The 27,974-nt window shown below is 37.1% G+C and overlaps 1 protein-coding gene across 8 annotated transcripts in view; it reads right to left on the reverse strand.

Moving 5' to 3' along the window:
• PRKAA2 (protein kinase AMP-activated catalytic subunit alpha 2) overlaps nucleotides 1-27,067 on the reverse strand; it is a 95,064-nt gene extending 67,997 nt beyond the window's left edge. For 2 of the 8 annotated variants that reach the window (XR_016395201.1, XM_022575779.2), the window contains exon 1: nucleotides 26,922-27,066. Coding sequence is in view for 3 of the 8 variants with exons in the window: in XM_022575779.2 (XP_022431487.1) it covers nucleotides 26,922-27,015 (94 nt within the window). In the remaining 5 variants the exon portion in view is untranslated. Of the gene's footprint in view, nucleotides 1-8,538; nucleotides 18,220-26,921 lie in introns of those variants that run through there. The other 6 variants (XM_089922008.1, XM_089922004.1, XM_022575780.3 and 3 more) reach the window with 5 other exon arrangements.
• Between the last annotated feature and the right edge of the window lie 907 nt (nucleotides 27,068-27,974).

Here is a 27,974-nt window from a genome sequence, read left to right on the forward strand (position 1 = left end):
TCAATACCACCAAACCAGCATTAAACAAATCCTACGAACTTCTCTAGGCAGAAAATAAAAGGCCACAGCCAGAAACAAGAAAATTACAAATCACAAAGCTCACCAGTAAAGGCAAACACAAAGCAAAGGTAGGAAATCACCCACACACAAATATGATATCAAAACCAGCAACTGTGAGAAGAGTACAAACACAGGATATTGAAAAGGTACTGGAAATTAAGAGACCAGCAACTCAAAACAATCTTGTACATATATAGACTGCTATATCAAAACCTCATGGGAACAACAAACCAAAAATCTACAATAGATACACATACAAAAAAGAAAAAGCAAACCAAACACAGCACAAAAGCTAGACATCAAATCATAAGGGAAGAGAACAAAAAAGGAAGGGAAGAAAAAACACCTTCAGAAACAAAGCCAAATCAATTAACAAAATGGCAATAAGAACATATGTATTGATAATTTCCTTAAATTTAAATGGATTAAATCTCAAACCAAAACAGACTGGCTAAATGGACACAAAAATAAGACCCAAATATATGCTGTTTATAAGAGACCCACTTCAGATCTAGGGACACATACAGACTGAAAGTGAGGGGATGGAAAAAGATACTCCATGCAAGTGGAAATAAAAAGAAAGCTGGAGTAGCAATACTCGTATTAGGCAAAATAGACTTTAAAATAAAGACTGTTACAAGAGACAAGGAAGGACACTACATAATCATCAAGGGATCAATACAAGAAGATACAACAATTGTGAATATATATGCACCCCACATTGGAGCACCTCAATATATAAGGCAAATGCTAACAGCCATAAAAGGAGAAATCAACAGTAACACAATACTAATGGGGGACCCCACTTTCATCAATGGACAGATCATCCAGACAGAAAATCAATAGGAAACACAGGCCTTAAATGATACATTAGACCAGATGAACTTAAGTGATATTTATAGAACATTCCACTCAAAAGCAACAGAACACACACTTTCTTCTCCAGTGCACATGGAACATTCTCCAGGATAGATCACATCTTTGGCCACAAATCAAGCCTTGGTAAATTTAAGAAAATTAAAGTCATATCAAGCATCTTTTCTGACCACAACACTATGAGATTAGAAATCAATTACAGGGGAAAAAAACTGTAAAAGACAGACACATGGAGGCTAAACAACATGTTACTAAACAACCAATGGATTACTGAAGAAATCAAAGGGGAATTTAAAAAAATACTTAGAGACAAATGACAACAAAAACACCACAATACAAAACCTATGAGACACAGCAAAAGCAGTTCTAAGAGAGAAGTTAGGAACAATACAATCTTACCTCAGGAAACAAGAAAAATCTCAAATAAACATCCTAACCTTACACCTAAAGCAACTAGAGAAAGAAGAATAAACAAAACCCAAAGTTAGCAGAAGGAAAGAAATCATAAATATCAGAGAAGAAATAAATGAAATAGAGACAAAGAAAAAAACAGAAAAGATCAATGAAATAAACCTGGTTTTTCAAAAAGATAAACAAAACTGACAAACCTTTAGCCAGACTCATCAAGAAAAAAAGATACAGGGCTCAAATCAATAAAATTAGAAATGAAAAAGGAGAAGTTACAACGGACACCACAGAAATACAAAGGATCATAAGAGACTACTACAAACAACTATAGGCCAGTAAAATGGACAACCTAGAAGAAATGGACAAATTCTTAGAAATACACAACCTTCCAAACTGAACCAGGAAGAAATATAAAATATGAACAGACCAATCACAAATACTGAAATTGAAACTGTGATTTAAAAACTTCAAACACACTAAAGTCCAGGACCAGATGACTTCACAGGTGAATTCTATCAAACATTTAGAAAAGAGTTAACACCTATTCTTGTGAAACTCTTCCAAACAATTGCAGAAGAAGGAACACTCCCAAGCACATTCTATGAGGCCACCATCACCCTGATACCAAAACCAGACAAAGACATCACAAAAAAAGAAAATTACGTGCCAATATCACTAATGAACATACATGCAAAGTCCTCAAAAAACTATCAAACCAAATCCAACAATACATTAAAAGGATCATACATGATGATCAAGTGGGATTTATCCCAGGGATGCAAGAATTCTTCAGTATCTGCAAATCAGTCACTGTGATACACCACATTAACAAACTGAAGAACAAAAACCATATGATCATCTCAATAGATGCAGAAAAAGCTTTTGATAAAATTCAACATCCATTCATGATAAAAACTCTCCAGAAAGTGGGCACAGAGAGAAATTACCTCAACAAAATAAAGGCCATATATGACAAACCCACAACTAACATCATTCTCAATGGTGAAAAACTGAAAGCATTCACTCTAAGATCAGGAACAAGACAAGAATGTCCCCTCTCACCACTGTTATTTAACATAGTTTTGGAAGTCCTAGCCATGGCAATCAGAGAAGAAAAAGAAATAAAAGGAATACAAATTGGAAAAGAAGAAGTAAAACTGTCACTGTTTGCAGATGACATGATACTATACACAGAAAATCCTAAAAATGCTACCAGAAAACGACTAGAGCTCCTCAAGGAATTCAGCAAAGTTGCAGCATATGAAATTAATACACAGAAATCTGTTGCATTCCTATACATTAAGAACAAAAGATCAGAAAGAAAAATTAAGGAAACAATCCCATATACCACTGCATCAAAAAGAATAAAATATCTAGGAATAAACCTACCTAAGGAGACAAAAGATGTGTACTCTGGAAACTATAAGATGCTGATGAAAGAAATTGGAGATGACACAAACAGATGGAAAGATATACCATGTTCCTGAATTGGAAGAATCAATATTGTCAAAATGACTACACTACCCAAGGCAATTTACAGATTCAGTGCAATCCCTATTAAATTACCAATGGCAATTTTCACAGAACAAGCCCCCAATTTTTAAAAATTTGTATGGAAACACGAAAGGCCCTAAATAGCCAAAGCAATCCTGAGAAAGAAAAAAGGAGCTAGAGGAATCAGGCCCCCTGACTTCAGACTATACTACAAAGCTATAGTAATCAAAGCAGTATGGTACTGGCACAGAAACAGAAATATAGATCAATGGAACAGGATAGAAAACCCAGAAATAAACCCATGCACCTATGGTCAATTAATCTATGACAAACAAGGCAAGAATATACAGTGGAGAAAAGCCAGTCTCTTCAATAAATGGTGCTGGGGAAACTGGACAGCTACATGTAAAAGAATGAAATTAGAACACTCCCTAACACCATACACAAAAATAAACTCAAAATGGATCAAAGACCTAAATGTAAGGCCAGACACTATAAAACTCTTAAGAGAAAAACATAGGCAGAACACTCATTGATATAGATTGCAGCAAATTCTTCTTTGAACCATGACATACAGTAATGAAAATAAAAACAAAAATAAGCAAATGGGACTTAATTAAACTTAAAATCTTCTGCACAGCAAAGGAAACCATAAACGAGACAAAAAGACAACCCTCAGAATGGGAGAAAATATTTGCAAATGATGTGATTGACAAGGGATTAATCTCCAAAATACACAAACAGCTCATGCAGATCAAAAATGAAAAAAAAAAAACCAACATCAAAAAATGGGTGGAAGATCTAAATAGACATTTCTCCAAAGAAGACATACAGATGGACAAAAAGCACATGAAAAGATGATCAACATCACTAATTATCAGAGAAATGCAAATCACAACTACAATGAGGTGTCACCTCACAACGGTCAGAATGGCCATCATCAAAAACTCTACAAACAATAAATGTTGGTGAGGGTGTAGAGAAAAGGGAACCCTCTTACACTGTTGGTAGAAATGTAAATTGGTACAACCACTGTGGAGAACAGTATGGAGGTTCCTTAAAAAACAAAAATAGATGGGGCTTCCCTGGTGGCGCAGTGGTTGAGAGTCCGCCTGCCAATGCAGGGGACACGGGTTCGTACCCCGGTCCGGGAGGATCCCACATGCCGCGGAGCGGCTGGGCCCGTGAGCCATGGCCGCTGAGCCTGCGCGTCCGGAGCCTGTGCTCCGCGACGGGAGAGGCCACGACAGTGAGAGGCCCGCATACCACAAAAAAAAAAAAAAAAAAAGAACTACCATATGATCCAGCAATCCCCACTCCTAGGCATATATCTGGAGAAAACATAATTCAAAAAGATACGTGCACCCCAATGTTCAGTGCAGCACTATTTACAGTAGCCAAGACATGGAAGCAAACTAAATGTCCATCGACAGAGAAATGGATAAAGATGTGGTACATGTATACAATGGAATGTTACTCAGCCACAAAGAAGAACCAAATAATGCCATTTGCAGCAACATCGATGGACCCAGAGATTATCATACAAATTGAAGTCAGTCAGACAGAGAAAGACAAATTTCATATGATATCACTCATCTGTGGAATCTAATTTTTTTAAAAAATGACACAAATGAACTTATGTACAAAACAGAAAAAGACTTACAGATATCAGAAACAAACTTACGGTTTACGAAGGGGAAACGTTGGGGGGAGGGATAAATCAGGAGCTTGGGATTAACATACACATACACACTACTATATATAGATAACCAACAAGGACCTACTATATAGCACAGGGAACTCTACTCAATATTCTGTGATAACCTTTATGAGACAGGAATTTGAAAAAGAATGAACATATGTATATGTATAACTGAATCACTGTACTGTACACCTGAAACTAACACAACATTGTAAATCAATTATACTCCAATAAAATTTAAAAAAAAAAGAAATGGCATCATCCCTTGAAACACTTAAGCACACTGATAAGCTAATTGGTTATCTGAGGTCAAAAGATTCAAATGCATTAAGAACACCTCCTCTTTTTGCTGAAATATACTAGCCTCTATTACCTAATAACTTATTAAGTGAATTAGTACTTAGCTATAATTAATTAAATCCAGATAGTTGTCTCATAATCACATCCTACCTGAAAGCCGAATGAATATTCCTAAAAATCTTGTAATATAAACAGATTTAACACCAAGAATTTCTTTTTGTGTACTACAGCTATAAATTTTCTATGGAAGTAACAGGGGAAAAAAGGCTTGGATTCATTAATGTTTAACTAACATTCATTTACTCAATCTAAAAACATTTACTGAGCACCATTTACATGCCAGGACTGTGTTGATCAAAGACACATGTAAAGAGAGATTTAATAGGTCTCCAAGTTTTAGTAGGGAGAAAAACAATCAGCAATAAAGGAGCTAAAATCGATTCTGTATGGTAGCAAATCTGTCTGAAAACTGTTAGGGATACCTTATTTGTGAAGGGAGAACATAGATGAGAAACAAAACATTTTTAAAAACCAAGGATGGACAAATCTGCCATAATTTATCATGTATATAAGTAAATATCCAGCTCAATACCTCTTTTGACAGGAGCAATAAAGAACACTCATCCATGGAACGACTATTTAATGAATGCCTACTATGGTGTATTCCATACCAAGTGCAGTTAATAGGCACTTGGGATGTAAGCAGTGAACAAATTAGTTCTGTCACACTGGTAGGTGTACCCCAATATCTATTCCAGCCTTCCTTCCCAGACATGTGATTCCCAAATTACAACTGTGCACGTGTCTACCCAGAGTAGAGACTGCATCCTAATATCTCCTGTAACTAGGTACGGCCATGTGACCTATGTTCTGGCCAATGACATGCGAGCAGAAATGTCTCTAGCAGCAGCTTCTTCATCCCTTCCTCCATCCTGAAGCCTGGAACTACCTGCTCAGACTGTTACAAGAGAGTAAAATACTATCTTGTTTAAGCTATTCTTAACTTTGAAAATTCTTATCATTCACAGCTGAACCTCAATAATACCCTATTCAGAATACTTTAAAATGCAAAATGTTTGAACTTATTTCAAATTTCCCATTTTGCTGAACTACCATCCATGAACTAATGGAAATAAACTATAATTTATAGCCCATACGATTTCTTGGATTAAAGGATTCTACAAAATTATCACTCATTAGTGGTCCATTTTGTTTTTCCCAAACCCTATTCAAATTATACAAAATACTCTCTAAAGCGATTGAAAAATCTATACTTACCCAATCTATCCTTTTAGAATTTTACATTTGATAAGGTGAAGAGTTGTTATACAGAAGAAAGAATAAAACTGTTTTATATTGTTCTAGGAGCAAAACTGGGAATAATCAATACAAATTCTTTCAACAGAGTCCTCTGCTCTACGAAGCCCCTCTCACCTCCTTTTTCACCACTCAAGCCTATACTGAAAATTAAAACATTAAAATTTTTTAATGTTACTACTGTACCCTGAGTATCCTTTTTTTCACAGGATGTGTAACACTAACATTTATTGATTTTTCAGTTCATCTCTCAATACTAGATGGGAGGGGGCTGGAGGTCAGGTCCCCTGTAGTCTTGTTCTATTGCCAGGGCTGGAAATAAGCGGTAAGCCAAGAAAATGAGGCACAGAGAAGTTAAGAATTTGCCCACATTCGTTCAGCTATGAAGTAGCAGGGCTGGAATTAAAACCCAGCAGCAGGCACCATCCAATATTCAAACAGAGGAAGCTCAGCCATTTGTCAAGATCACCATAAGATAAATTCCTGCATTAACTAACAGGTTGGACTAGATCAAGCCTAATTCCCCTTCCAATTCTAAGATTTTTGTAATTATATCCCCAGGGATCATTCCACACTACATCTTTTAATGGTATAAATCTTTTAAGCCACTCTAGCCTCTTGATTTTAGTTGTCATTTTCTGGATGCTTTCCAGCTTTTCTTGATACACAAGACGCAGGACTTCTTACGGCTGTATTATGGAGTTGTAAATACATGACTGTTTTGCACAAAGACTATAATTTTTCTAATGTCCAGTATCATTCCCAATGAAGTCTAGCGTTTTTTACCACAAGCATGGACCCTATAATTTTATGAAAAATAACTTGGAACACTTCTCTTCCTATATATTATTCCATATTAATTCATTTAAAATACTTCAATTTTAATATCATAATTTAGAACAGTAATATAGCTAATAAAGAAACAACTAAATCTAATTAAGATTTATTAAAATATTTTAATAAAATCTAATTGAATAGAAATCCTTTATTAAAATCCAATAAAAGAACAATCAAAAAATAAACTATTGTGTATTTTAGGTCTAAATTATAATCTATTTATATTTGAGGCTCAAAGAACTGGCAAAATGTCATTCTTCTATAAAGGCTACAAACTGTATAATATGTATAATTTGAATTGTTATTATTATACAGTATGTATAAATAATGGTATAGTCTTAATGTAATACTATACAGCAATGAGAATGAGTGAATTACAACTACATGCAATGACGTGGGTAAATCTCACAAACATAATCTTAAGTTAAATAAATGAGAGAAATATGATTATACTTCTATGAAGTTCAAAAATAGATGAAACTATTTATAATCCATGGATAGTGGTGACCTTTGGTGGGGGTGGAAGATGGAAACGTTAACTAAAATGGGACAAAGGTGGGGGGCTTGTGTGATACTGGTCATCTTTTGTGCCTTTAAGTAGTGGTTATATGTCTATGTTCAGTCTGTGAAAATTTATTGAGGATTTATGTAAGAAATCACTTGGAATGTATGTACCGCTTTACATACATGGTACAATTCAATTTAAAACGTTAAGAAAGAATGTTTGGATGACACTATATCCATACCTAGGCTATTACAAGCCAAGGGACACCATGTGTCAGCAAGCAGGGCCTTGTGTGGCATCAGCCACCCTTACTCATTTGTATCAAGAGCCTTCACTCTGGGAGTCAGGAGTGTCATCTGATGCACACATGGTCTGACCCCTACCTTCAGCAGACTCCTGCCAAAATAACACAAGCCTCCTTTCTTCTTTGCCCACGGTGAAACAGAACAGTCTCATTGCTTTTCTCAAAATTTCCTTTCCTTGAAAGTCCTTTAAAATTCTCTAAAGGACAGTTATGAACAGGAAGCAAAAGATTTCCTGTTTTGATATACCACTGATTAAAAAAGTACTATGGGCACCTTATATACAAATCTTATTTATTCCCCAGAACCCTAAAAGTAAACATTACCCCTAGTTTACAGATGAAGAAACTAGAATTAGAGAACAATGAGGAGCAAGGTTTATCTGCCTCCAACACACAAGCTCAAAACTCACATTACTTTGCCTCCCAATAACCAGGCTCTCTTGATGATAACACGTCAAGAGTGCTTACCTGCATGTTTATCCTTTTATGTCCAGCATTTCAGCTGAGAAATCAGGGCACAGTAAAGGGACGGAGTGAGAAAAATCAAGGAAGAAGAATGGCTATGTTCAGCTCAAATGCAGGCTGGGGTAGGGCTGTGGCCTTTGCTATGGATCAGATATATGAAAGTTGTTCTTTAAGAACTGCCTAATGTCAAGAAAATAAATTGCAGACTGAAATAATCCCATAATACAATATGCAACATGCACTAGATTTTTACTGAGAGAACAAACTCACATATCATTGAAGACCTTCTTCTCTTAGTTGTTTTTACTCCCTGTTGGCCTGAACATTCATTTGTTCATTCACTCAATCAACAAATCTCTTCTGAGGGTCTAATGTGTACTAGCCATTGCTCCAGATGCTGAAATGCAGGTATAAATGGAACTTGTATTCTGGAGGAGAATATAAACAATAAACGAACATATAATAATGGTGATAGAATGATAAAAAAAAATGAAAATCAAGCAGAGTACTGGGAATAACAAGAATGACTGGGGTGAAGGTAGGAAAACTAATTTGAACAGGTCAGGAAGGGCCTGAGGATGTGATTTTTCTTTTTTAGCAAAGGCTTGTTCTGAAGCTACCTTCTTTGAGAACTGATTACATGATATGCTGTATTCTGCTTTATTTTTGAAACCTGTGTTTATACTGGCTTGGACTATAATTTTAAAGTACTTCTTTAAAACTTAAGTCAATCAAGAATTCCATAGGAGAATCAACTTACTTTTTACAGAATCATTTAAGATGAATCATTTACATAGAGTCAGGGAAAAAGTTTTCTGGTATAGAAGAGATTATTTAAAACTGCTGGAGAAAGTATTAGCATTCAGGTCAGAGATAACAGATTTGAAAAAATGTTCATAGATGTTTCTCACTCCAGATGAACAACAGAATCTTCCAGAAACACTCCCAAAGCTTCTTAAATCATCCCCTCTCTTCTCTTTCCAACTCTGGTCCTTACGTGTCTATTCTCTTTCTGTGTTTCTCTTATTCTACATGCTTTGTCTCCCTCTTGTTCACTCTCCTTCCTTTTCCTGTCTTCAAACATCTCCCCTTCTATGCCCATCAACTGCCACTACCTGAATAATTTTTGTTTTTGAATATATTTACTGAATATCATTTTATGTTCCATAGAATTTCTCCTGAAAGTAGAATTGTGGAATAATTTAAAGGTCTCTCCAAGTGTTCCTTTTAGTGGCTACCCTAGAGATTACAACATTCATCTTGGACATTAATAGAATCTAATATAATGTTTTCACCATTTCCTAGACAATGCACGGACTTTAGAACACTTTAACTCTATGCTTCCTCTCCTACTTTTCTGTTGTTGTATTTTAATCCTACATGTATTTTAAATCCCGCAAGATGTTATTACTTTACATAGTCAATATCTATTTAGTTACCCACATATTTACCCTTTCCAACGGTCTTCATTTCTTCTTGTACTCTTGCTTCCATCTGGGAAAGCATCCCCTATTTTTCTGCCTGAAGAATTTCCCTTTGGTGTTCCCTTTACTGTAGGTCTGCTGGAGACATATTCTCTCAGTTTATGCTTACCTGAAAATGTATTGTGCCTTTAATTTTGAAGAATATTTTTATTGGGTACAAAATCATAGGTTAGCAGTTTGTTTCTTTCACCTCTCTGAAGATATCACTCCACCGCTTCCTTGCTTTCATTGTTTTTGTTGAGAAAGTCTGCTTATTTTTATTCCTTGGAAAACAATATGCCTTTTTTTTATCCTTTGGCTACTTTAACATTTTCTCTGAACATTTTCCCCCATCTCTGCATAGACAGATGAAGTCCACTCCGTTATAGGAGAGTCTCAAGCAAAAACAAAACCAAACAAAAACAAAAAAACAGTTTTGAGCAGTTTTCCAATGATGTGCCTAGGAATGGTTTTCTTATATTTATTCTGCTTAGGGTTCATGTATCTTCTGAATCTGTGGCTTGATGTGTTTATCAATTTTGGAAAACTTTCTCCCATTATCTCTTCAGATATTGCTTCTGCCCCACTCCCTCTCCCTTCCTCTTCTGGAACTGTGGAAGTGCCTACTCTGCAAGATCATCAATGGTCTTGGGTTCAAAATGACATTCATACTCACAGGACACAACAGGTAGTAATCTGAAGACTTAGCTTTTTGGAAGGACTTAGGACTGGAAACAGTCTATCAGCATGGCAAAATCAAACACATCTTTATCAGGAGTCCTTAAAAGATGTCGCTGCTTCCCAGACCCTTAATCAATCACACAGGGAGACTAGGTTGTAGATGGATACAATCTACTCCAGCATTCAGAAGTCTCAAACAGTAACCACATCAAATGCATGCAGCATCTAAGCCCCGCACAAGGGGTGCACTGAGTTTTCCTTGGGTTATTTTTATAGATTCCTGTTCTCTGCTAAAATTCTCCACCTTGAACATATTAATCACAATTATTTTTTAATTGAATAAATTTGACATGCAATATTGTGTAAATTTAAGATGTATAGCATGTTACTTTGATACACTTACATGTTGTAATATGTTTTTCTACACAGCAATATTTATCACATTATATAATTAGAGTATCATTGTCTATATTAATTATAATGTGAATTAGATCTCTATGGCTTATTTACTATTCATTACAAGTTTGTACCCTTAAATACCATCACTCTTATCCCCCCTTCCAATCCTCTGGTAACAACCACTTTACTCTGTTTTTTACAGGTTTAACATTTTATATTCCACATATAAATGACATGATACAATACTTGTCTTTCTCTGACTTATCTCTCTTAGCATAATACGCTCATACTGTCACAAATTGGAGGATATCCTCCTCTCCCATGGCTGAATAATATTTCATTGTGTACATGTACCACAATTTTTCAGTCATTCATCTATTGAGTATTTGGGCTGTTTCCATATTTTTGCTATGGTGAATAATGCTGTAATAAAAATCGGATTGCATATATCTCATTAAAATCCTGTTCTCTTTTCCTTTGGGAATATACCTAGAAGAGGAATTGCTGGATCATATGGTAGATCCATTTTTAATGTTTTGAGGAACCTCCGTATCATTTTCCACAGTGGTTGGACCAAGTTACATTCCCACTAACAAGTATAAAGGTTCCATTTTCACCACATCTTCACCAGCACCTGTTGTCTCTTGTCTTCTTGATGACAGCCATTATAACAGGTGTGAAGTGATATCTCATTGTGGTTCTGATTTGCATTTCCCTGATGATTAGCAATGTTGAGCATCTTTTCATGTCTGTTGTCCATTTTCAGGTCCTCTTTGGAAAAATGTCTATTTAGTTCTTCTGCCCATTTTTTCACTGAATTGTTTGCTTTCTTATTAAGGAGACTGCATTCTTTATATATTTGGGATATTAACCCATTATCCCATATGTGGTTTGCAAAAATTTTCTCCCATGCTATAAACCTACAGATGATTTAAGAAGCTTTGGGGGTGTTTCTGGAAGATTCTATTGTTCATCTGGAGTGAGAACATCTATGAACATTTTTTCAAATCTGTTATCTCATTTTGTTAACTGTTTCTTTTGCTCTGCAGAAGCTACTGAGTTTGATGTAGTCCCATTTGCTGATTTTTGCTTTTGTTGCTTGTGCTTTTGGCATCATGTCCAAAAATCATTGCCAAAACCAAAATCAATGAGCTCTTCCCTACATTTTCTTCTAGGATTTTTATAATATCAGGTCTTTTGTTTAAGTCCATTTCGGGTTAATTTTTGTGAAAGAGGGTTCCAATTTCATTGTCCTGCATGCGCTTCTTCAGTTTTCTCAGCACCATTTATTGAAGAGACTATCATTTCCCCACTGGGTATTCTTGGCTCCCTTGTTGAAAATTAGTTGACAATACATGCTGGAATTTAATTCTGGGCTCTCTATTTTGTTTCATTGGTCAATGTGCTTATTTTTATGCCAGTAAAATATTGTTTTGATTCAAATTCCTAAGTATGATACCTTCAGCTTTATTTTTTTCCTCAGGATTTCTTTGGCCATTCAGAGTCTTTTGTGGGTCCACGTAAACTTTAAGGTTTTTTTCTTCTATTTCTGTGAAGAAGGCTTTGGCATTTTGATGGTGACTATATGGAATTTGCAGATGGCTTTGGATAGTACGGCCATTTTAACACTATTAATTCTTCCAACCCATAAACACAAGATGTATTTCCATTTGTTTGTGTCTTCGATTTCTTTCAGCGAAGGCTCATAGTTTTCACTGTATAGATCTTTCATTTCCTTGGATAAGTTTATTCCTAAGCATTTATTGTTTATGATGCTATTGTGACTGGGAGAGTCTCCTTTATTTCTTTATTTCAGATGCTTCATCATTAGTGAAAAGAAATGTAATTGACTTCCATATGTTGATTTTGTATCCTGCCACTTTACTGAAATTGTTGATTCATTCCAACAGTTTCTTGACTGACTCTAGGATTTTTATGTAAGATCATATCATCAGCAAAAAGTGATAATTTTACTTCTTCCTTCCCAATTTGGATGCCTTTTATTCCTTTGTCTTGCCTAACTGCTCTAGCTAGGATTCCAGTACTGATTCAGTCTTGGTAGGTTCTGTGTTTCTAAAAATGCATCAATTTCTTCTATGTAATCTGTTGACATATAACTATTCATAACAGTCTCTTATGATTCCATATTTCTGTAGTCATCTGTAATGTCTCCTCTTTCATTTCTAATTTTACTTGAGTCTTATTTTTCTTAGTCTAGCTAAAGGTTTGTCAATTTTGTTTATCTTTTCAAAGAACCAGCTATCAGTTCCACTGATCCTTTCTATTGTTTTTCTGGTCTCTATTTCATTGTTTTCCTTTCTGATCTTTATTATTTCCTTCCTTCTACTAACTTTGGGCTTAATTTGCTCTTTTTTTTTTGAATTCCTTGAGGTATGAAGTTAGGTTGTTTATTTGAGATCTAATTTCTTAGTATATGTGTATATTGCTATAAACTTTCCTCTCAGAACTGCTTTTGCTGCATCCCACAATATTTGATATACTGATTTCCATTTTCATTTGTCTCAAGACTTTTTATTTCCCTTTTGATTTCTTCTTTGACCCAATGGTTTCTTATAAGTGTGTTGTTTAGTTTTCATATATTTTTAGATCTTTTCACTATCTTCTTGTTGTTGATTTCCAGTTTCATACCATTGTGATCAGAGAAGATGGTATGATTTCAATCTTAGATGTGTTAAGATTTGTTCTGTAGCCTGTCATATGATCTATCCTGGAGAATGTTCCATGTGCACTTGAGAAGAATGTGTATTCTGCTGCTGTTGGATAGAATGTTCTGTACATGTCCATTTGTTTTAAAGTATGATTCAATTCCAACATTTCCTTGTTGAATTTGTTTGTATGATCCACTGTTGATAGAATACTGAAGTCCCCTACAATTATTGTATTATTGTTTATTTCTCCCTTAAGATCTGTTATTATTCGCTTAATACATTTTGGTGCTTGCATGTTAGGAGCATATATATTTATGATTGTTATATCTTCTTGATATACTGGCCCCTTTATCATTATACAGTGACCTTGTCTCTTCTTACACTTTTTGACTTGAAGTCTATTTTGTCTGATATAAGTATGGTTACACCCACCTTCTTTGGGTTGCCATTTACTTGGAATATCATCATCCATCCTTTCACTTTGAGCCTTTGTGTGTCTTCAGAGCTAAAGAGTCTCCTGTACGTCACATATAATTGGGTCTTTTTTTTTTTTTTAATCCATCCAGCCACACTGTGCCTTTGGATTGGTGAGTTCAATCCATTTACATTTAGGGTGATTATCTGATATGTAAGAATTTACTACTGCCATTTTATTTTTATCTTCTGTTATTTTTATCTCACCACTGTTTCTTTTGCCTTCTGTTTCTGTCTACCTTTATAAGTTGGTGATTTTTCATGGTGATTTGCTCAGTCTCCCATTTTTTAAAAAATATTTATTTTCCTTGTTTTTTGTGGCTGCGTTGGATCTTGGTTGCAGCACACACGATCTCTGTTGAGGCATACAGGATCTTTTTATTACGGTGCATGGTCTGCTCGGGTTTCTCTCTAGTTGCAGCTCTTGGGCTTCTCTCTAGTTGTGGCACACGGGCTCCAGGGCACCTGAGCTCTGTAGTTGTGGCACGTGGGCTCCAGAGAGAGTGGGCTCTGTAGTGTGTGGCATGCAGGCTCTCTTGTTGAGGCGCACGAGCTCAACAGTTGTGGCACGTGGGCTTAGTTGCTCCACGGCATGGATGGATGCTCCATGGATCCCTTAGTTCCCCAACCAGGGATCGAACCTGCGTCCCCTGCATTGGAAGGCGGATTCTTTACCACTGGATTGCCAGGGAAGTCCCTCCCCTTTTTTATTAATGTTTCAATCTCCAATCTAGATTTTTGCTTTGTGGGTACCATGAAATTTACATGAAACATTTCATAGATAAAATAGTCCTTTTTCTGCTGATAGCAATTTATCTTCATTTGCCTATGAAGGTTCCATTCTTTTACTCTTCCTCTTTTACGTTTTTGACATCACAAATTATCTTTTTATGCGGTGATTACAAGTTGTGGCAGCTACAGTTCTTTTCCTTTAAACTTTATACTCTAATTAAGAGTTTAATATACTATTCTAAAAAAGGTTAGTTTTCTGTCTAACATCTTAATCAGAGCTTTGTGTACTTTCATCTTTCATTTCAGCTTGAAGAGCTCCTTTCAACATTTCCTGTAAGGCAGGTCTAGTGGTGAACTGCCTCAGCTTTCGTTTGTCTGGGAAAGCCTTTATTTCTCCTTCATATATGAAGGATCATTTTGCCAAATTGAGTATTCTTGGTTGGCAGCTTTTATCTTTCAATATTTTGAATATGTCATTCCACTCTCTCCTGGCCTATAAGAGTTTCTCCTAAGAAATCTGCTGATAGCCTAATGAGGGTAATCTTGTAGGCTACTATTTTTCCTTGCCGTCTTTTAAAGTTATCAGTGACCTTTGACAACTTTAATATAATCTGTCTTGCAGAATGTCTTTTTGTGTTGAAATAATTAGTGGTTCTATTAGCTTTGTGGACTTGTATATCTAGTTCCTTCTCCGGGTCTGGGAAGTTCTCAGATATTATTTCTTTAATATACCCTCTGCTCCCTTTTCTCTCTCTTCTCCTTCTTTTGGCTCATCAGATGAAGTCCAAGAGTTCTTGCAGGGTTTCTTCACTTTTAAAAAATCTTATTTCTCTCTCCTCTGCCACCTCAATCATCTCTATATTCCTGTCCTTGAGCTCACTAATTCCTTCTTCCATTTGATCTGCTCTATTTCCACTGCATTCTAATTCTTCATCCCACTTATTGAGTTCTTCAGCTACAGAATTTGTTTGGTTCCTTTTTAGAATTTCAATCTCTTTGGTAAAGTACTCCTTCTGTTTGTTAATTTTATTCCTGAGATCACTGTATTGCCTAAGTTTTCCTGTAGCTCATTGAATTTCCTCATAACAGCTAATTTCAACTCTTTATCAGTTAGATCACAATATTCCATGTCCTTGGGTTTGGTTGCTGGAAAACTGTCATTTTCTTTTTGTGATACCATATTACAATGATTTTTTTCCATGGTGTTTGATGAAAAGAGGCTTTGCTGCCACATTTGAAGTAGCAACACCTTTACTTAGGCAAGGCTTTGTTTACTTTGCTCCTAACAGTTCAGTACATTGGTAATTAGAAGACTTCCTCTTGTTTTCCAGAAGGTGGCGCTATAGCACAGGGTTTTCATTTCTCTTACCAGTGCTAACTCATCCCTAAGGTTGGGAGTTGGGAGTGGTGCAATAAAAACAAAACAAAACAAAAACTGTCGGAGAAAAATGGCGGCACAGTGAGGGAGCTGTATATTAAGCACTTCAGACTTCGGGTGTGCCCACATCCTAGTAGAGGGATCCCCAAGTTTGGGGCTGGGGGGGGATGGGCAGCCAGCAACCGTGGGCAGTCCTCTTGCCAGAATCCTAGGACCAACAGCGGGAGATGCTTTCCTTCAGTTTTCTTTGTCTGCCTAATTCCCTTTCCTTTCGCTCCCCCAGTCACTGAGGTCGCTCCTCAGAGAGAGCAACAAGCTCCTGCAGCTGCAGCATGCAGAGGTGGGCAGACCCCACTGACCACCTTCACCCTCACCTCCTCTGCCAAAATGGTCTGTGCTGGCCCATGGCTAGACCTGCTGCCACCATTCCCTCACTCCACAGCCTCTTCCGCAGTCCAATCTACCCACTTTCAGGTACACAGATGGATGGATCTCTTGAGTGTCCTGGTATGCTATGCAGAAGCGTTTTTTGTTGTTGCTGTTGTTGTTATGCATGTCCAGTTAGATGTAAATTGAAGGGCAGAGAAAAAAGGAACAACCCACACCACCATGATGCTGACATAACTCCAATCACAGTTATTTTAACGTCCATGTCTGATAGCTTTAATATCTGAATCCCTAGGGGTTTTTTTTCTAGTGTCTTGGCCTTGTCTCCTGGAATGTTAAACACTGTGTGTGAAAAACTGTAGAGGGTCCACCTGATTTTATTTCCCTACAGAGAATAAAGATAGGAGGCAGATCATCTTAATAAGTCTAGGATTAAGCTGATTCTAAGGATTTCAATCTTCAGGGGGTTGCAACCAAAACCCAAATGGTTACCTGGGACTCTCCTCCTCGATAAGTTATGAACTCCAGCTGTTGTTCTCCCCAGGATTCAAACTCTGCAGTGCCTTTTAGCCACTGCTCTCTGTTTGGCTTCTTACAGTTACCATTTTTACAAATTGGCAAATGACTCAAAGAGAAAAGCCAAATAAAATGTCAGACTCCCTCCAATGCATTTTTCTTCTCCCAGGGATAGTGATCACTCAAGTCCTAACTGCCTTCAGATTTTTAATTTTCTCCAGATTTTCTAATTGTTTGTAACTAGAAAATTGATTTGATGCAAGATAGAAATCATAGCCAGATATGGAAGTCAATCACACTGGAAAAAAAATGTATATACAATAACAGAATATTAAAGTTAAAAAGAACTTTATAGATTATCTACGCCAACTTTCCATTCAAACTAGAAATTTTATGGCAATGATCTTGGTAGCCATCTGGTACCCAAGCAAGTATGTCAATAACAGAAATAAAACTGACGTGTGGTATAAGTTGTAGCATTCCTAGACAGTCTCCTTGATAGAAAGATCCTCATTGTTCTGGATTATAATTTGCCTCCTTAAAACATTCACTCAATAGTCACAGTTCTATCTTCCAAAGCATCACTGAATATGGGGACTCCTTTTTCCAGATGATGGTACTTTAATTGTCTAAAAACAGCTATCACACTTAAAATAGGTTTTCTCATAGTATGAAAAATATTCTTTACCATACCTCATATGGCATACTTTTTGAACTCCCCTAGTTATAATGATCATTCTCTGAATGAAACATAATTGGCTAAGATTTTTTCCAAATTGTGGAACCAAGAACTAAACCCAATATTCAAAATTTGGCTTAATATGAAGTACAGAACTATACTACCTCTACAACTATCAACTAATATGGCCGCCATATGTCTATTTTCTATCCAATAACAATTTTTACATTTAAGCACTCATAATATATATTTCCAAAACTCATGGTCAGACAGAACTTCAACATCTTAGGAACTGCTGTCAACTGTTCTACTCTTTCATGCACCTGTTTTTTGTTTCTGTTTTTAACCAAGTGCTAGATTTGACACTTATCCCTATTAAATTCTACCTAGCAATTCAAGCAGTCGATACAAATTTAAGTTCTGATTCTTTGTCTATTAATTATCTCATCTAGCTTTGTACTACCCCAAATAGGAAATCTTACTATACCTATTAAATAGAACAAACGACAAAGATTTCCCTTTAGAATGACTCCTAAATTCTTTGGGAACAGTTGTTCAGCAGCAATAAGACATTCAGAGCACATTTCTTTATCTTATCCGAAAAGCTACCATAAGACACAAAGTCAAATTTCTTACTAAAAGCAAATTTACAGCATATAGTATAACTGTTATACTATCCAACTGTGAATTGGTAGAGCACTAAGAGGGCCTGGTATAAATCTGAGTAAAAGGTGGATTCATCGTATCATATTTGACTTAGAATTCAAATGTGAGAGAAGAATCGTTTAAGTAAATTCTGTGATGAATATTTTCCTCTTTATTTTAAATTAGTAAATCATCTGTTGTAGTATCATTGCCAAATTTTTAACACCGGTAAAAATAGTTTGCTTAAAATCCAATATGACTAAACATGGTAGATGCCTAATATATATTCGTTCTATTATTTCATTAACTAAATCTGGAAGAACTGAAGTCAATTATGGAATACATATGGTACCAAGTTATGCTCTAACACATTAAAAACAAAAATTAAATAACTAATACTTATGGTATTTATCAAGTAAAGTAAGAATTTAGAAAAATTTATGGTATATTTAAAATTTTAATTCCATTATTTTCAATTATGATAGCTAGATAACATAATTAATTTATAATTTAGAAATTGAGAGATGTTAAATGAGAACATACTGCTCATTATGTTTTTAATAGCGTGTAAAATGTACAAAATACTATGAAGAAAAAAGATTCTAAAAAACGTATTTTAATAAACTGATACATAAACATTCAGGATAAGAGACATTACAGCAAGATTTGATGATTATATAAAAGGCTATTTAAAAAAACTAAGGGCAAATTAAAAAAAGAATTATTAACACTTTAAAAACTAAAGCACCACCAAAAGAAATACAGTAAAATTTATCAGAGGCAAACACTGTTAACCATAAGACACCACTTAAGCAAGAATACTGTTCCCTTGAAGGGGTGAAGGTTTCTATTATTAGCAGAGATAAGAGCTGCCTCAAATTCTTTCCTTAATAACACCAAACTAAAAATAAAATGGTTCACCACCTTTCAAAATAAACACATTACTTTGCACATGCATTTCAATGGTTTAAATAAGAGATAAAAATCTATCCAAGTTGATTCAAAGTGTTTGCTCTTATATTTGCATCTAATAAAGATACTAGGGAGATTGGCTCTCACTTTCATAATCCATTCAGTATTTTAGGGGTCTTGTGCCCCCACTTTCTCATTATCTCTTGAAGGATTTGAGATTAGATCTTCTGTTAGATCCAATTAAATTACCTACCTGGCTTCAAAAAATTAACTGCTTTCTCTATAAAATATTTTCTCTATCAAGGAAACCACAGGAATCTCAGAATAAATGGGGCAGTGTTATCATTACAAAACAGTACGAAATGCTTTAAGGAAGGCTAACATGGACCACGAGTTAAGTGAATATTTTGGCATGTTCTTACAAAAAACAAACAAACAAACAAAACAAAACAAAAAACAAAAAAAACCTAGATAAAGCAGTGCTGTGTCAGCATGGGAAAGGGAGAGAGTCCACAGAACTGAAGTAATTTCCTCAGTACATGATCAATTACAAAAATCCTTTCTAATTTACATAAATATGTTAGGAGAAAGTTTGTAGAAAGGCGTTTTTAGTTCAGAGTCTGCATTTTCCATAGTTCTACAAAAAATGAACTGCATGTATTATTTTGGTTCTACTGTAAGTAGAACCTTGACAACAAGCCACACGTAAAAACTGCCAACTGCTGCTCACATCCTCCTCCCTGTTCCAGCTCTGCCTCCTTCTTCCAAGAGTTCTACGATCACAACCATGAGACCTGGAATATACATCTGTTACATGTTTGCATATATGCATTGCATGCATACACATGGTGTACAGAAGATGGTGATAAGTGAGCAGTGTCTAGAGGATTAGATTAATGAACATATTCAAATGAAATAGGAAAGAAGACCAGGGAAAGATAAAACAGGAGATAGTAAACTCTTCCTCATCATCATCAAATAAATTCTGGTCTCAGAACCAGATCACAGATTGTTCTCAGAGTTCAGCAAATTACAGGTTTAAGTACATAATAGGACCCAAGTATATATAAAGTACTTAAAAGTTAAGTACTTGTATCTTTTCACCTACATTTTCTCCTGTACTACTCTCAACAGTATAAAAGAACATACAGTCTTATTCCCTTTTTCAGAGATCAAGTGACTTTGGCTTAAGGCCGCATAGCTGGCTTATATAACAGCAAACTTCCACACCAGGCCTTCTAAAATCCAGTGCTCTCTATACTATATACCATGTTGCCTTTGTGGACTTCACCTGAAATCTATCCATCATTTATAACATTGTTTCCTATGGAAAAATATCTTTTGAGAGTCAATGGATTACACAAAATGAACAAAATCCATGCAGCACTAAGGACAAAATTACCTATGTTGAAATCATAAAAAACAATATATAGATCAGCAAAAACAAAAAACAAAACCCTAAATAGCACACTGTTCACTTAATTGTTTGAGAGATACGATGAATTGATTTTCATTCCAACACTAATGTTCTAGTATTTCAGAAAATATATAGCTTCATTATTTGGAAGTATTGTTTAACAGTTGTTTAGAATTTGCATATTTTCAAAAGTAAAATCAGTTCAGCTAGCAACTTACATGAACATTCAGTTATTTCCACTTCATTTTTATTTTATTCATTTTCCATATTTGTGAAAAAACAAATTTCATGGCTTAACCAAAAAAGATACTGCATTTTTAATATAAACATTAATAATTATCATATAGCACAAATGAATTAGTCATTGGGAACTTTCCAATGCAGGCAACCAAAAAATAGGGGCAGATTATAAAAGCTCTGTCTCAATGTTGCAATCAGAATTGCAATCAGCAAACACTTATTAACACCTCACACAGGGTACAGGATTCACTCACAATGGCCATGTATCTAGTCATCTCCACAACAGTGCCATCTATTTGTACGGCAATTTATTTTTTAAAGCCATTTTAGTGCCTCAACTCATTTAATCCTCAAAAAAATTCTAGAAAGCAGGTAGGCCAAGTGTTGTTATTGCCATTTTACAAAGGAGGAAACAGGCTCAGAGAAGTTTAATGGTTTTCCTAAATTCATATAACTGGCTGTGGTATGGAATTAAAATCCCCAGCTAATGCCTTCCTAAACCAATGTTCTTTCTTCCTAGAACATCAAGTTATTTTTTTTTACAAATTCTCTTTAGTCTGTTTACTAAAGGTTACTGGTAATCTTTAGTCAAGGTTATTTTCATAATGGGGGGGGAACCCTGAAATACCTGGTATTTTTTAAAATTTGGGTTAAAACTGTCAGAATTCAGTAAATTTATCATGTAAAAAATGGAATGGATTAAGGCACCAGAGTAAAATTTATATGAAAATATAATTTTTAACCATCCATATGGAGTTTCAAAAAAACTGTTATTGGCTGTAAATTTGGATTAAAATAAATACATTTAAATCTCATTTTCTTAATCCTTGATAAGTATCTATGGACATGTAAAACTTATATCCTTGTAGGTTTGAAACTCACACGATATCACACTATGCATTTTTACTTTCCATTCCATATACCACAGACTTGCATCAGAGAACCCTGAGTTTGCCATTTCTGCCACTTACTAGCACCATGACCTTGGGCAAATTACTTAAAGTAGCTGATTCTCAATATCTACATTAGTAAAATGGAGATAATATCAAATGCAGGATTACTCTGGGGAATAAATAAAAATCAATTGCATATATAGTAAACATAGTAAGAACTGATTCAAGTTGTAGCTTTTATCACTAAAGTGTTACAAATGTGTTTCCCTTTTCTTTTGCTTTATATTACATCTTTATTTCAGCTCTGGTCTTCGGTAATTCAAATTTCCATTAAGCCAGAAGAAACAATTAAACGTTCCCATTTTTTGAAATTAAATCTTTAAAAAATAAGTTGTAAAAGACCTCACAAATTTCACGTTCTAGTGCCGTGCTTTAGGAGAAGAAGAAAACAAAGCCCAGAGAGGTTAAATGTCTTGTTTAGGGCCTTGATACTACATGAGAGTCAAAAACAATGCCAGTGTGGGCCCCAAATACCATAGGTGTAACTCTGAGGCCCACCAACTGACCAGGTAGTTGTCCAAAATCTAATTTACCAATTAGGACTTGCTACTTACATTTCAAAAAAGTAACACTACTTGTTTAAAAAAATTAATAAAAATTTTTCCATTTGCTTATCTTTCCTGTTATCTAAAAAATAAGTGGGGCATTAATAAAATATTTACTTAATTTCTTGAAAGCCTATTCTGTGAGGCATGCACATAACTATCTGAAAAACAGAAAAAGTAATGCCTTGATGAGACCCTGTTGACTAGAAAAGGCTACTTTGACTACAAAGGATCCTATGTTGTACAATTCCAATAAAGAGTAATTATTTCATAAACCAAATCTACCAGTCCTCACCTCAAAAATACAGGCTTTTTTTTTAAACAAATAATTACCATTATATTAAAAACATTTTTTTTTCTCCAACCAGTGTATAAAACAAACACCAGATCTATTCTAGAATTTCTATCACGTTCATTATTTAGATAAGAACCGAGCAAGTCTAATTACAAGAGCTCTTAAACAGAAGTTCTACCTTACCCTGGAAAGAGTAAGAACCAAAACAATCAATATACAGAAAAAAAATTAAGTAGATAAAAAGCATTACTTCTAAACCCTGTCAGCCCACATAATCTGTTTCCATAAGCACTCCCCTTGTACTCTTACACTAGAACAATGGAGAAAAATCAGTTTAAAATATTTTAAATAAGGCTTCAATGATTTATCAACAAATAGAAGGATTTCCATACGCTTTTTAAAAATAGCTTGAAACCAGTACTATTAAATGAAAACTAGTTATTTCCATTTTTGTTTACTGTACCTAACTTTGGTCTGTAAATTGATACATCAACAACTGAAGTTAAACTTTCAATATCTGTAAATAACAACAGTTAAGAGAGAAGGCACATAAAATATTCATCACTCCTCCATTTCCATGTTTTTACAGCCATATAAAATAAATCATTTACTACTAAGTTTTTCAGTAGAAATTAAATTTACAAAGTCTAACTCTATACCAAATAAAAATGCATGTATTTTCAACAAACGGTGCTGGGACAATTGGATATCCATATTCAAAACGTTGGCCTTAGAACCTCATCTTACATCATATTCAAATTTTAACTCAAAATGGGTCATAGACGTAAATGTAAGAGCTAATAAAACATTTATTTAAAAAAAAAATATGAGCAAATCCTTGAAACCCAAAGCAAAGATTTCTTAAATATAACACCAAAAGCATCGTCCATAGAAGGAAAAAAGTCAATAAACTGGACCTCATAAAAATTCAAAACATTTATACTTTAAAAGACACCATTAAGAAAATGAAAAGTCAAACAACTGACCTGGAGAAAATATTTGCAGTAAGGGACTTGTATCCAGAATTTATAAAAAAAGATTCTTATAAACTCAACTTACAACAAGCAACTCAACAAATGAACTAAATATATGAACAGACATTTCACCCAAGGAGATACCATTTCACTCCTCCTAGAACAGCTATAATAAGACAATAAACAAATCTTAGGATTTGGAGAAATAAGAACCCTCATACATTGTTGGTGGGATTGTAAAATGGTACAACCACTCTGGAAAAGTCTGCAGTTTCCCCCAAAGCTAAAAATAAAACCATGATATGACCCAACAATTCTGCTCTTAGGTATCTACCCAATGTGTCCGAGAACATATGTCCACACAAACATTTGCATGTGAACGTTTGTGGTGGCATTATTTGTAATAGCCCCAAATGGAAAACAATGGCCATCAACGGGTGACTGCATAGGCAGAACGTGGCATACTCATGCAATGGAGTATTATTTAGCAATAAAGAGGAACAAACTACTGACACATGCCATGTCATGCATGAACCTCAAAAGCATTGTTAAGGAAGTCAGACATGAGAGACTCCATATTGAATGATCTCATTTATAAGAAATGTCCAGAGAAAGCAGATTTATCCAGACAGAAAACAGATCAGCAGTTTCCTAGGGCTTAGGGTTAACTGTAAGTGGGCATGAGGAATCTTACTGCGGTGATGAAAATGTGCTAAAATCGATTTATGATGATGGCTGTACCATTCGGTAGTTACTAAAAATCAATGAATTGTACACTTGGAATGGGTGAATTTTATGATATGTAAAATACACCTGAATAAAGCTGTGTTTAAAATGCATGTGCTTTTGTTTCTAGTCCCTTAAAGGATTACAAGTGACCCTGAACGACACTGGAGTTAGGGGCACTGAACCCCAGGCAGTTGAAAACCTGTATTTAACTTTACAGTCAGCCTGCAGTATCCATGATTCCGCATTCTAGGAGTCAACCAACCTGGGACTGTATAACACTGTAGTATGTCTTTAGTGAAAAAAGTCTGCTATAGGAGTACACCTGTGCAGTTCAAACTCGTGTTTTTCCAGGGTCAACTGTAAATGAGTAACTTTAGACTGCAGCAACTTATATAATTTTTATTAAGCAATTGTACTAATTCTAACCTTGGATGGGAAACCACAGACTAACTTTGGAGAAGTGCTAATATAGTGTTAGGAACACCCCTCCAGTTGGTTGCTCACTGGGAAGGGGTCCTCCAAGAAAAGGATTTCTCACAAATCAAAGTACCTTCTGTTGGTTTGTATTTTAAGAAGTGCCTAGAAGCAGCTCAAGAATATATACAAAAGATATTTAAGTTGTCCTATGACAATGGACCGATTGATCTGATGGGTGTTTTAGCCAACATTCAGATTACAGAAGAATTTAAAAGGACAAAATTTTAACACAATTTGAAAGGGCGTAGGGTACATTATATAACCTGGAGAGTGTACATGTCTAGATGGCAAAGGTTTGAGGGTATAACGTCAAAACACAACAGTCCTTAGTAATGTCACAGGCATTAATCCAATTCCTGGATCCTCCAATATTCATTCTAAATATATTCTCCTAACTGTCCACTTTATAATGTCTTTCAAACCTAAGCCAGGACTTCACAGCCCTCATGGGACTTCAAAGAATTTTACAAACTTGAGGTCTTTACACAAATACCACCCTGTCTGTGAGGCCTTGCCTGACAACATTACTGAAAATTGCTAACCTCACTAAACTCCCTATCCTCCCTTCTGATTCATTTTTCTCAATAGCACTAAAATACTGTATATTGAATATTTTATATACATATTGCAATTATTGTTTGTCTTCCCCTACTAGAAGAGAAGCTTCACAAAAGGAGAGATTTTAATCTGATTTTGTTCCTAGGGTATCCCCATTACCTAGAACAATGCCTGGCACATTGTAGGCACTCAATAAGTGTTTTCTGAACAAACGAAAGGGTATCAGACACGTGGAAGTAAATAAGAGCTGATCCTTGCCACAGGAATGAACGAGTCTCTTCTATCCATTTAACAGCCTTGATTTAAGGTTAAAATATGATTTTTTAAGGAAAGAGGCCTCAATAAAATCTCCAAAGTGCCTACCTAATATTTCCCCTGCAAAAAGAAAAAAAAAAAAAAGCAAACATTTTACTTATAATATTGGATTTGCAACAATCACAAGAGAAGTATTTTTAATAAGCTCGTTCTAGTTCTGGAGAGAGGACAAATTAATTAAATCCCACGTGATCCTTATTAACAAGAAAAACAGGAAAGTTCAATACTTAACTAGTAAGAAGTAAAGAAATTTCAAAACCAGCCTGTTTTACTACACCCAAAATGGGATCCCATCACCAAGAATACAGACCTCAGCAGAGCATGTCTTAGCAGTTCTGGCCTCAGCCCTACATACTCCAAGATCCCTGTCACCGTCCTCCCCATCCCAGAAGCCTTCCTAGAACCATTTTACAAACACCAACCAACCTTCAGACCTCCCAGTTCTGATTAAGCCCTGACCCAAGCCAGCTACATTCCAGCGTTTCACACAGGCATCAGAAAGACCCACCCCGCTCTTGCCCCGGGAGCATCCCCTAAACTGTCATCCCCACCAACCCAGAGTCTGGGAGAACGAAAGAATCGGGATGTCAGGAGCCGCCCAGCCTGGCCAAAATTAGAGGACATTTTAGACCTTCATCACGCTTCTGCCAATTTCAGTGTGACCTTGAGCACTCCTAGACCCCAGGGGTCCCCGTTTTCTCACGTTTAAGGTGAAGATAACACCTGCACCTGCTATAAGGATTAAAGGAGATCACACGTGAAGCACCTAACTGGGCACCTGGCACGAAATGCAAACCACCATCAGGAACGTGGGTCATTCCCCAGTCCTATCCGTACAGCCTCCCAGCTGGAAGGCACCTCGCCCTACAGCACAGTCTCCCGGCTTCACAGAGGAAGGCACTGAGGTCGGCCGGGAGAAGCGCGGTGGTCGCCGGCCCTGGACCCCGCGACGCCCGCGCCCCAGCCCGCGCCCCCTCGCCCGGCGCCCACAGCTGCCGCAGGGCGAGGCGCTGCACGCTGCCCTCCCGGGGTCCCCAGGCTCCATGCGGCCCGGGCGGGGCCACTCCACCTGCCGCCAGGCCCCGCCACCCGCTGCCAGCCGCCCGCCCGCGGCCCGGGGCTCCCGGGCTCCGAGGCTCCGGGGCTCCGGGGCTCCGGGGCTTGGCCTCCCGCGAGGTTGGCAGCTCGGCGCGGCGGCCTCGGCGCGTACTCAACTCTTCACTTTGCCGAAGGTGCCGACGCCCAGCGTGTCCCCCAGCACGTAGTGTCCGATCTTCACCCGCCCGTCGTGCTTCTGCTTCTCAGCCATGTTCGGTGCGCGCAGCCTCGCGCCGCCGCCGCCGCAGCTGCCGCCGCCGCCGCCGCGAGCTCTTCTGTGCTGCCGCCGCCGCCTACCCACAGTTCAGCGGGCCCGCGGGGGGGCGGGGGCCCGAGACGCAGGGGACCAGGCGAGGCGGGGGCGGGGGCGGGGGCGGCCCAAGAGCAGGTGGGCGGGGCGGGGGGCGTGTGCGCGCCCAGACCCCGGGGCGGGCGGCAGGGGTGGGCGCGGGAAGCCGAGCGCTGCGGGAGGAGTGGAGGGAGAGCCCGAGCTCCGTGCGGGGAGGGTTGGAGGCAGACAGGTGTGCGCGGGAGGGGTGAGGGGCAGGAAGGCGCCCAGCTACCTGCGGGAGGGGCCCAAGGGCGGGAGCCGGGTTAGGGGGCCCGTGAGCAGGAGAACCGGAGGAAGTGGAAAAGAGAGGGTGAGATTTGGGCCGAATCTTAGCGAATGTAGAGATGGAAGTAGAATCTGGAGAAGAAACAGGCCTGAAGTGTGAGGAGAGAAGGACGTGAAAAGCAGCGTGTGGGTCCAAGGGAAGTGGGGCTGGAGACGGTGGGGAAGGGCATTGATCGAAGGTCAGTCGGAGGAGAGCCTCAAGGAAGTTTCTTGAGTCACGGGCTGAGTGTTTTGATACAGGTCACGGCGCAATAGAGAACCCGATTCTGTGCTGGCTTCAGTGGTCCTCCTCTTCGTACTTTCTAATTCTCAATTATTTTGTCCTAGAGATGGAGGAGACCCTCTCCCCCAGAGCTCTCAATTTTAACTAGTTTGCACAAAGTTCTCTGGTCAATCAGTCCCAATATTTGCTCGATTGTATTTTAGCGCATACTTACATAAATATATAGAGTAGGAATAGTTTGTGGTAGAGCTGCACAAGAGGGAAACAGTGAAAGAAATGGAGAGGAAAACTGAATGTGGTGAGCATGGGAAGTAAGATACCTAAGGGACAA

Source organism: Delphinapterus leucas, chromosome 1 (assembly GCF_059928025.1).
Source record: "Delphinapterus leucas isolate spDelLeu-1000000601 "Yukka" chromosome 1, BTC_Dleu_Yukka2, whole genome shotgun sequence".
NCBI classification, from domain to species: Eukaryota; Metazoa; Chordata; class Mammalia; order Artiodactyla; family Monodontidae; genus Delphinapterus; species Delphinapterus leucas.